This window comes from Morus notabilis, unplaced genomic scaffold (genome assembly GCF_000414095.1).
Source record: "Morus notabilis unplaced genomic scaffold, ASM41409v2 Scaffold406, whole genome shotgun sequence".
Classification (NCBI taxonomy): domain Eukaryota; kingdom Viridiplantae; phylum Streptophyta; class Magnoliopsida; order Rosales; family Moraceae; genus Morus; species Morus notabilis.
In genome coordinates, this window is record NW_010364333.1 from 551,686 (window position 1) to 563,657 (window position 11,972).

Genomic DNA, 11,972 nt, shown 5'->3' on the forward strand with positions numbered 1-11,972 from the left:
ACGCCAAAAAACGACAACCTTCAAAAACGACATTCACGTGTATAACATGATCAGATGATGAAGCACTAGTAACATTAAAACTTTCAATTTCCCTGTTTACGAGAAAAAAAAGGAAGAAAAACAAAACTCATTAATATGATCAGATGATTAAGCACTAGTCGTGACCTTAAAATCAACTGAGAAAATTTTTTTTAAAAAAAAAAAATTCCCCGTTTGTTGCAAAGATGATCAATTCTCCGGGTACTGAAACATGTGGAAGGAAGGATTAACAACGCTAAAACCACCATCAATAACAAGGTTATGCCCACTTATATATCTTCCCTCGTCGCTAGCCAAAAACAGAGCCGCATTTGCCACATCCTCCGCCTTAAGCGTGACATGTTTTAGGTTCGCCACCGAGCTCGCCAAATTCTCAACCCCCTCCTCATGATCAACCCCGAGAAACGTCATCGCCGGAGGTGTCGCCACCACAGAAGGCGACAGGGAATTCACTCTGATTCCGAACTGTCCCAGCTCGACTGCTACATTTTTCGTTAGTCCCACCACGGCGTGCTTTGCCGCGGTGAGAGCGTGCGTCGCCACACCGCCGACGCACGAACTCATGCTTGCAGTCACGATGATGCTGCCGCTCCTGGCAGGGATCATGGCCTGAGCGGCGTGCTTTATACCAAGGAAGACCCCGGTCACATCCACGCTCAACACGCGCTCAAAATCAGCCTTCTTGTTGTCGATTATACGGGGCTTGTATTCGTCGATTATGCCGGCGTTGTTGAACATTATGTCTAGCTTCCCGTAGGCCTTGACCGCTTTTTCCACGGCGGTTTTCACTTGGGATTCGTCTGTGACATCGCAATGGACATATTTGCAGCTTGTTTCGCCTATGGATTCACAGACCGAGCGGCCGAGATCGTCTTGGAGGTCTGCTATGAAAACATTGGCTCCATGATTGGCGAATACTTTTGCAGTGAATGCGCCTATTCCACTTGCTCCTCCTGTTATTATAGCCACCTTTCCCTCTAACCTATATAGATAGATTGATAGATACACACAAGGACAACATTTAGACTGAATTAAATTGGTTCATTACTAGTAATTAATCCTCACAAAGTTTCTTATTAGTGTTAGCATTTATTTTTTTTTTCATGATGATAAAACAATAAAACTTTCTTATACATAATGGTCCAATGCAAATTTTGGAATTGATTTTAAGGAGTCACTACAAGGAAAGAGTTTCAAACGACTGTTTTACGTTTGACCGACACGCAAAACTTCACCAACTTAAGCAGAATGTAAGTGCTAGTAATATTTTGCTGAGTTTAACAATTATTATCCTTTTGGTTTTTTTTTTTTTTCACATATAAACCACGTCAAATTATATTATATATTATATAGTTCGTGATAAATTCCTGGATCCATGATCATGATATGGCTTCAGGATCGTGATAAAGGGAATCAAATGGTAAAAATAGACAAAATAGTAATATTTAACTTGGATCGTTTTCTCGTGGAATTTAAAAAATAAAAAAAAATCCTTATATGCAGTAACAAAGTTAGAAGTTAAATTCTTCTTCGTTGTTAGGGTGCGAAAAGACTAATCGATTTGCAATATGTTGTGACTAACCTTCTTGAAACAGCCGAAAGTAGTGAGTAGTTTGCCATTGCTCAGAGAAAGATCAGAGACTCAATCTGTTTGAGAAACATTCTCAGTACTCTTGGATATCTTATTAGGAACCAAATTAAGATTTATATAGTAGCCTATCAAGATCACCAAGACCCTTTATTTTCTTCTACATTTATATTCATACTTTTTTACTTTAGTGTGCTTTCCTGATTTTTGAAAATGAAAAAATTGATTTCTAGAAAGTTGCAAACACATACAATTATGTGTCCATTCAATAAAATACTATCTTTAGCTAATTATTATTTTTCCTCAGTGTCTATTCGACTAGTTCAGTGTTTGTTGCCTTCAAGGGCATCAATGAAATTTCACTAAAATCAGTGGCTATAATAGAACAGGTCATGTGCCCCTGACTCAACTTTCGAAATTTCACTTTTTGTTCCCCATGTTTTTAAAAAATAGAGTTTTTTAGAGACTGAGTTGTCCCACTAAAGAATTTCTGACTCGCGACAATAGGAAAAAGTCTAAGCATTTAAATAAAGAACTTCTAAATACTCCTCGACATAAAAAAAACGACAACATAAAAGCTATAACCTCAAACCTACCAAAAAAATATTCGTATTTATTATATCAAGTGCATGATTGCATGTGATTACTTCATATTCATGGAATACATTGCATTATAATAATTCATTGCACTAAAAAAATTAAGCTAGTAGTTATTATAATGATTCCCCCTTGTAAGAAATTCTACCTGAGACTATGACTATACAAAAAAGTGTTGGGCTTTGAAGAAGAAATGGGCCTCAATTTGGGCCTATGGGAGAGAGAGAACCTGAATGGGACGAGCGTCCATGTGAGGGCGAACCAGGGCTGAGCGCCGCTCCCCACGGAAGCCCCCACGCCGGTCTTTACCACCGGCCACGTGTACTCGACGCCGAGCGAGTCGAGCTCCGATCTCACGAGTTGACTCGTCTTGAACTCCTCGAAGGCTAGCTTGGGTTCTCGTGGATTTTCCTGTGAACCCTTCTCAGCCAAGCCGAGAACTCGGGCTGACTCGCCCAGTCCAGGAACTCCCGAGTCAACTGACTCAGCTCCGACGACGACCCAGAGTAGTGATCTCCAGAGCCCATAGTGCTTCGCACGTGAGAGTTGATAACAGCAAACCAGTACTCCATTAGAGACATGTGGGATCGAAAATTATTTCAAAAAAAAAGTCGGTGGTTTTTACTTTTTCATGAATCATAATTCATATACACCGCATCTGTGCACTAACAATATCCATTTTTTTATTTTTTTATTTTAGTATGTGCACCTTTCTTATTAAGACGTTTGGTTCATAGATTAGAATCATGTAATTAAAATTATTTTTTATTTACGTGTATTTTTTATGAGAAAAAATACTATAATAAATCATAAATTATGATTCAAAATATGGTTTAAATCCTCCAACCAAACGTCTCCTAAATATAGATTTCGATTATCTTACGTTTCATTTTCAATTTACCTCAATTTATGAGGTGTTATTACTTAACTTTTTTATTATATTTTTTTACTTAAATTAAACAAAAAAAAAAGGAGATTAAGTATGATTATATGATTTTTATCTATTTTTTTAACAAAAATTCAAACAAAAAAATTATGTGACTACGCTATTTTCTTTTTTTCTATCTGTTTTTAACAGAAATTATAACAAAAATGATTAAGTAGAAATAATTCAAAATTTAAGGATAAAATATGAATTTTTAAAGTTCATGAGACAAACTAGAAATGACTCTAAGATTTAAGGAGCATCAATAAAAATAATCCTATAGATACTTTTTTTACTAGCAATAAAATGTAGGTTTATTAATATGTTAGGCCCTGAAGTTTGAAATATTGATGTTTTGGTCCTAAATTTTTAATTTTGACAGATTATTACTTCCTGAAGTTTTGTTTTTGTCTTTGATATCTTTTACAAGTCGAGCTAGATCGATGTTGGGTCCGAATGGTTTCCATGCGATTTTCTTTCAAAAGAATTGGGATTTAATTGGGCCTGATTTAGTTGTTGTTTGTCTCCGAGTGCTTAATGAACATTGTTCCATTCAGCCTCTAAATAATACTAAAGTGGTGTTGATTCCAAAGATGAAGGATCCTAAGTGAGTGTCTGATTTTCGGCCCATAAGTTTATGCAACATATCTTATAAGGTAATTTCAAAGACTTTGGCAAACAGATTAAAAAGAGTGCTTCCGATGATTATCTCGCAAGAACAAAGTGTGTTTGTCCCAGGCTGTCTTATTACGGACAACGTGCTTGTGGCTTTCGAAGTGCTCCACTCCATTCGTTCAGAGCTTGGAGGATGGGAAGGTCTCATGGGCCTCAAACTAGATATGAGCAAGGCCTATGACCATATTGAATGGTCGTTTCTTGAGAGCATGATGAGAAAAATGGAGTTTGGTCCCCAGCCCATTCGCCTGGTTATAGAATGTGTGACTTCGGTTAAGATGCCTTTTTATTGAAGGGGTCCGTCAAGGATGTGTCAAGCCAAAACGAGGGTCGTTAGTTTATCAATCTATCTTAAAAGCATAAGCTATTAAAAAATGAGTCAATAATAATTTTATACTTTAACACTCTCCTTCACGTGTGGGTTAGACAATGGGCAATTGTGTGGGTAAATTAATTGAAAAGTCCAATACATAAATATTTAAATCCGAGATATATTAAAGACCCAACACATGATGACAATTTTAAAGGGGAATAAAAGTGCAATTACGGGGATATGTTTGAACTCAGAACCTCCTACTTTGATATCATATTAATTTACTAATTCATCTCAAAAGTTTAAGCTATTAAGATGTGGGTCAACAATAATTTTATACTTTAACAAGAGGTTGACAAGGATGCCCTCTCTCACCTTACCTTTTCCTCACTTGTGCGTACGGCCTTAATTCGGAAGGCTGAGGATATGAGACAGATTTCTGGAATTTTAGTCGCCCGGCGAGCACCTAAGGTTAGTCATTTGCAATATCTGACGATTCTATTATTTTTGCAAAGCCAGTGTGAATGATGGATTGAATATTGCTAATGTGCTTGCGGATTATGCCCAACACTTTGGGGCAAGTGATTAATTTTTCCAAATCTAAGATTACTTTTAGCCCTAATGTGAAGATGATGTGAAGAGTGATACACAAGAATGTTTGGGATTAGCTGATGTGAATATTTCTCATGACAAATACTTTGGGCTCCCTTCATTTGTTGGGGATAATAAAATAGCAACAATAGCAACATTTAATGCAATTAAAGATTGCATTCTGCAGAAATTGCAATTGTGGCGTGGGAAACTTTTCAACCAATCACGGCTGCCACGGATATTGATTAATAATCTTTTGCTCCCAATTGATCAGGAAGTTATCAACCGCATTCCTTTGGGACAGGGCTTTTGTCAAGATCAGTTAGTGTGGCATTTTGACTCAAAAGGGCGGTATATGGTGAAATCGAGCTATCCGCTAGCTATGGAGATTAAAGAAGAACAGTGTCGATCGGGATGTCGAGGTGATCTAGGATGGTGGACTAAATTGTGGAGGCTTAATTTACCAAATGAGATTAAAAATTTTATGTGGAGAGCCACAAATCATATTCTCCTGTGTCTTGTGTCTCTTGGTAGAAGAGGGATAAATTGTGCTCCAACTTGTCAGCAATGCTTGGAAGCTATAGACACTTCATGGCATGCATTGTGGGAATGCTCTTATGCTCGTAGAGTTTGGGACTCTAGTGCACTATGGCGAAAATTAAAAGGTGTCAATGCTATGTGTTTGAAGGGATGTGTGTTTGGTGCAAGATTTCTATGCAGTGGCATGGGCTGTTTGGAAGGTCCGAAATCGATTTGTTCATCAACGGATGCAGTCCAAGCCGGAGGATACGCTAGGCATTGCTAGTAGAATGTTGGGTGATTACTAGCAATGTTAGGAATAGATTGAAAGGCCCATTTCAGAGCAGCCAAAACACGTCGAGAAATGGGAGCCTCCACCTAGTGGTTGTTTGAAATTAAACTCTAACGCAGTTGTTCGTGAAGGTGTGGATTCTATTAGAGTAGGGGTTGTTATTCGTGACAGTTCGGGGATTGTTTTGGCATGTATCGCAAAGAAGTTTCCAGGCTCTCTCACCTTTCCTAGCGGAATGTGTTGCTCTGCGTGAAGGATTGTTAGTCGCCCAACAATGTCGTCTACAAATTAATGAGGTTGAAGTTGATGCAACACGGGTTGCTCAGGCGGTCAATTGCGGATCCTCACTTGCTAAAGAAGGATTAATCATTGGAGATATTCTCAGGTTATATATTTGTCAGAAATTAATGGGTTCTCAATACAGATAAAAACATTTAACCCAAAAATACATTATCAAATTGGATTTTAAAGCATATAGAAAATCTAATAGTTTTAGGATTACCTCCTCCACTCCACTCGGTAGCGGAATAACGTCGTTTTGGTGGCCGGAATCCGTTCAAGGAGGCTGAGAAAATCAAGAGAGCTTAGAGGAGTTTTGAACTCTTCTCTCCTCTGCATCCACTCCCATGGGCACACACCACACACGGCAGGGGGGGCTCAAAAATTGCCCCTCTGGTTTTTGTTTTGCCACATTGCCTCAACCAAAAAAAGGTAGGAAGAGAGGAATTTAGCCTAATACGCTGATCAAATATTTAGAGAGAGTGTCACCACCGGCCCTATTTATTTTATTGGAGTTTAATTTATTTAACTTGAACTGTTTAACAAAATCACAAAAATAGATACATAAATATCAATATAGTTTACTCCGAAGATCTTTTTTCATAAATAATATTTAAAGGGAGAAATAAGGAAATAGGTCAAGACTTGAGATGAATTAAAATTAATAGGCCAATAGTTTACATAAGTTAATAAATAGGCCAAATTACTGTTTTCGTCCATAACTTGTCTGGTTATGAACTATAACTTGACAAGTTTGTCCATAATTTATCTGGTTATGAATCATAACTTGACAAGTTATGGCCTATTAATTTCTATAATTAAAAATTGGCCTATATACTTTCTTAAGCTTTTCATATTGGCCTATTTTTTACTATTTTCCATATTTAAAACAGTCCATAAAGTTCAAGAAAATAGTACAATTCTGGGACAATGTCGACCAATACAGTTTACATACAAAAATACAGTACATCTCAGAATTTAAAAATGTAAATCTGAAACAAACGTACTGCTTCAAATCTCACACCTTCAATCCATTGGCATCCACTTGTCACATTGTAAATCTAAACCGCTAACTCTGGAGGAGGGGTTTAAAACATTAAAAACATAATAAAAGTGAGTGGAAGGCCCAGTAGGATATAATTTATAAAACTGAATAAATAAATAAGTGAATAAAATGAGAGAGTCAGACCCGAAATAATCAATCGGAACCAAACAACCTTTTTCTGAAAGGTAAATAAACTGCAATTTCATATTTCAGGCACCAGCAAATAATTTAAGTAATTAAATTACTTACGACCAAAGCGAGGCCTTATCACCACCGTAGTGGTCCGTCCGGGTTTCGGGTTCTGCCCCCAAGGATACGATCTTCATATCCTATCTACGCCATCAACAGGCTTATCAATTCGCAAGATCTCTTGTCTTAAGAAATCATTCATTAAACTTTCTGAAATAGTTCATTATAATTCCAATAGCTAAAATCAAGCTATGGTATCAAAAGGTTTTTCTTTCGCAAACATGTCATTTCTTTAAAACATTTGCAATGCCAAAACTCTTTGAAAACAGGCTAACAAAGAAAGGGATCAGGGATATCCTACCTCTCGGATGTCAAACCTATAGCTAACTTCTCGTCACCCTAACCTCCTCTTTCTTTAAAGCTTTGATGCTCGATCTTCTCCACTAGCTTTATGACAAAAGCAATATCTTAGGAAGTATTCCTCATTCCTAAAATGAATTAAGCTCAATCATGTTTAATTGTTTCCTATTAGTGTGTCTTGACTCGAATCCCAATTTCACAAACGATTTTATAACCAGTTTGGGGGTTCTTTAAAGATTGAAATCCAATTCATGGGTTTGGTTTCCTATTTAATTTCAGCTTAAAAATAACTTTTTAAAGAAATTTCAGCAAGAGGCCGGCATAAATAGGAAAAATGTCAAACCTGCAATTCAAGTTCAATTTCAAAATAAATTCTCCAGAATCCATCAAAACTAGTTTCCAATCAATTAAACAAGTCCAATAACTGAAAACCCCCAAATTTCATTCAATTCTAACAAGAATTTTTCAAATCCAAACCCTAACTCAAAATTATTCAAATCTAACAAAAACCAAACGTCCTCAAGCTTAAAATTTGAATCAAAGAGTGGGTTTCAAGGGGTTTTACCTCAAATTAGTTGATGGAGTTTCATTTCTCTTGGTTTCTCTCATTTTCATTTTTTTTTGTCTCTCGGCCAAACTGTTGAGAGAGAGAGAAAGAAAGGCTGGTGGGAGAGAGAGAGGGCTCGAAAGAGGTGGCCTGCAGTGGAAGAAAAGAGAGAGAGGGAGGTGGCTGGCGGTGGGCGTGGGAGAACCAGAGGAAAGAAGAAAAGAAAAGAAAGAAAGAAGAGAGAGAGAGAGGGGTCTGGGGGCTACACGGGAAGGGAAAAAGGGAAAGGAAAAAAAAAAAGAAAAAAGAAAAAGAAAAAGGAAAAGAAAAGGGGGAAAAAAAGAAAATGTGGAAAAATGGGAAAAATGAAAATGCATTAAAATTTAAGTGTATTTCTAAAAACTTTTGGGGTGAAATTATAAGTACTGAAAATAATTTAAAGTCCCTTGATTAATTGTGAAAATCAAATTAGGCACACTAATAACTCACAATTTAGCATAATTAAACATATTTAATTCTGGAGGGCGTTACAGCTCTACCCTGCTTAAGAAATTTCGTCCTCGAAATTGAGCTTACCTCAGGACATGAATAGATGTGGATATCGTTCTTGCATCGTCGTTTCCAATTCCCACGTTACTTACTCAACGCCATGGTGTTGCCACAACACCTTCACTAACGGTATCTCGCGTTGACGTAGGCTTTTCATTTTCCGGTCAAGAATATGTATTAGTGCTTCCTCGTACGTCATGTCATGCTGGATCAGCACATCGTACAATTGTACAATAGCATCCGGATCGGGTTTACGCTCACGAAGCATAGAAAGATAGAACACATTGTGCTCGTGAGATAACTTATGGGGTAAGGTGAGGCGATAAGCAACAACACCGACATGTTGCATGATTTGAAATGGTCCAATGTATCTTGGCGCAAGTTTCCCTTTCATACCAAAACGAGTGATTCCTTTGCACGATGAAACTCTTAATAAGACAAAGTCATCTTCTATCAGCATAGCTCTTCATTTAATTAAACTTGGATTACCCAATAGGATTCCTTCAACTTGGCCAGTCCTTTAATCTCATACATGGGTTGATTTAACGTCCGTTACGGAAACACGTGCAAACTGTATTACATGTCACCAAAGGGTGTAAAACTGGTTTCTAATGAAAATAAACATCCAAGTCCTTCTAACAAGCTATCACATGTCCTATTTTAAATATTCTAAGCCTTTCAAACACCTCTTACAAGAAGTTGAAATTCTGAAGTTTTAGCTTTTCAATGCATTTTCAAAAGTTTCTAAACGACACTTCAACTACGTACATCTCGGCCTACAAAACTCTAAACATAGTGATTCTAAGTGCTACACCTCACTAATAATGCACACTAAATAGTAAGATTAGTGTCTTAAGTGCAGCAATCTTGGTTCTAGAAGTTGGGATCCAAGTTCACACTTTTTGCGTTATGCCAAGAACGCAATTTTGACTTTTCTGACAGAAATGATCATAAAACATTCCACATAGATTTGAAGGGTGTAATTCTAGTTTTTAGATAGAGTAGAAACCTAAAGCTTCGAAACAAGTTATCATATGCCAAAATTCGAGATCTCTAAGTACCTTAAAAACAGTTTCTAAGAAATCAAAATTCTATCATTTCCTAGTTTCGATAACTCTTGAGAAGTTTTTGGCATGAAACTTCCAATGCACACAACTCGGGTTACACAACTCCAAATGACGTGATTCTAACTCCCACACATCACTAATAACATATTCTAAATGGTGGTAATGGTGGCCTAGGTGCAGCAACCCTATTTCAAAAAGTAAGGGTCTCAGTTCTTTATTTTATCAGTTCTTAGAAAAGACAGCTTTGACGGCTGTTACAGAAATAATCATAAAATATTCTACATAGCCTCGAAAATTACAAAATTAGTGCCTCATCGAAGCAGACATCTAGAACTTTCTAAAAAGCTATTATAAGCTTAGTTTCGGATATGTTAAGGTCTCTAAAAATACGTTATACCAAATTAAAACGTGCCTATTTTTCTGCAGAATTCCTAGAAATCAAGCGTAACTTTAAGAATGCATAATTTGAGCTACTGTTATCCATTTGGGGTGGTTCTTATGGCTATACGAAGATTAGGATGTCTAGTTCCAATTATGTAACCCATTCATTCAAATTCATCTCTGAGGATTCCAAGAATTCAATAGTATCGAACCTGTCCAGGTTAGGTTCCTTAACACTTTTTTCAACAAATTGAAAAATTCATAACTTAAGCTACAAAACTCCTTTTTTGGTGATTTAGATCTCCTATCAAAGCTTGATAAGTCTATTTTAGGGTTCTAACATAACTAATATTAAAACTTATTGAGAATAATCAAGTCCTAAGCTTTTCTTTGGGCTGCTCCTAGAATCCTTCCCAAAATCATGTGGATCAAGTGGGGAAAGTATGATTAAAGTCCAAAACAATAACATTCAAGAGAGAAATTTCTAAGAAACTCATACTTAATGTTAAACAACCACAAAGTCTTCAAACTTCTAATCATTCAATCATAAATCAGTTTCTAATTCAAATCCATATTCTTCATAAATCCAATAAAATGGCAGATTCGTCGACCTTGACGGCAATAGACATAAATTATTATCTACGTCTCCAAAAATTCCAAAATGAACTCCATAAGAAAGTAGACACGTAGATCTTTGATTTGGTATATTACACATAAGGTTCAGAAACCAACAAGGCCCTCAAAAACAAATTACAGAAAATCAGAACGGCCTGTCTGGGGAAATTCTTATAGTTGCATGAAATCCATCACGTGGACTAAATGACTTCAAGGTTGATTTTAATGCAACACCCACGGTTTGACACCGATTTGAAAAACGTCCAAAGTGTTGTTCATACTTATCATTAGAACTACCAGTTCTAATTCCACATGAAATTGACAAGACATCTCCTCAGGAGGGTCAAACCTAACATCTTCAACCTGTGGGAACTCAACTTCAACTGCACATCTTCAGCCTGTGGGAACTCAACTTCAACTGCTAAAGAAGTTCTTCCATTTAAAACACCACTTGGAATATGAGTCAAAAGCAAGAATGTCACTCACATGGCGGAAAAGAGGCGAATACGACAATTCATCAAGATAGTCGTCTGGGAACCTATGAACTAAGACTTTCTATGCCTTTTCTGTGGATTCCTTGTTGGTTGCCGAATCGAATCCGGATGCGGAAACGTGGTGGTGCGGGGAAGAGGCGGATCGTGTATAACAAAAATTTTCATAAAACTTTTGAGATACTCTATAGATTATATTAATTTATGCACGAATAAATTAATCTCATTAACGTATATATATCAAGAACTCAATCAGGAAAAATACCTGGAAGCCGACTCGGATGATAACTTGGGTTCTTTGACCACGAACAGTCCTTGCTCCAATCTTTGTGTTTAGAAAACCAATGTCTTCCACATCAATTCCTAGAATCCACGAAGACGTGTGTGTGGGCACACATGAGACAAAACGGGTTACAATAAACACTCGAATTTCCACAAACACCAACGCATGCACGATGTGGAATTTTTGGAGAAAAAATGTTTTTCCTTCCTCTCTCTCTTGAGAATTTCGGCCAGCCTTAACTCTTAGGGCTGAAAAATTGTTTCCAAAATTTCTATAGAGAAATTTCGGCTACCTCTAAAATTAGGGCAAAAAAACATTCCGAAAATTGTCTCAAAAATAGTATTTATAGAGTAGAAGTCAAACTTCTAAAAGGAATCCAATCTCTATCTCTAAGATAAAGCTTGTTAATTATCTCCTATTTGAATTTTAAATAAAATCTCCTCTTTTCCTCTATCCTATATGGCCGGCCATTCTAAGGGGATTCTCATCCCTGTGTGTCGCCAATATCAGATAGGGAAGGAAGAGAAAATTATCATTTATCCTGTAGTCCAATTTTGACTCAAATTCAAATTCAAATTTAAGTCAAACTTAAATTAATTTGAATTCTAAATTAAACAACTTATCAAA

General features: G+C 36.7%; 1 protein-coding gene across 3 annotated transcripts; it reads right to left on the bottom strand.

The window, feature by feature from the left end:
* Nucleotides 1–163: 163 nt before the first annotated feature.
* Nucleotides 164–6,094, bottom strand: LOC112093152 (secoisolariciresinol dehydrogenase-like). 3 transcript variants are annotated; one of them, XM_024171064.1, is made up of 3 exons: nucleotides 6,042–6,094; nucleotides 1,622–1,686; nucleotides 164–1,021 (listed from the first exon to the last, which is right to left on the bottom strand). In XM_024171064.1, the coding sequence occupies exons 2-3, from the start codon at nucleotides 1,657–1,659 to the stop codon at nucleotides 229–231; spliced, it is 831 nt and encodes a 276-aa protein (XP_024026832.1). In that variant the 5' UTR covers nucleotides 1,660–1,686; nucleotides 6,042–6,094; the 3' UTR covers nucleotides 164–228. The 3 variants fall into 3 exon arrangements, with proteins under 3 accessions (XP_024026832.1, XP_024026830.1, XP_024026831.1); XM_024171062.1 differs by lacking the exon at nucleotides 6,042–6,094 and adding an exon at nucleotides 2,454–2,795; XM_024171063.1 differs by lacking the exon at nucleotides 6,042–6,094 and adding an exon at nucleotides 2,373–2,795.
* Between the last annotated feature and the right edge of the window lie 5,878 nt (nucleotides 6,095–11,972).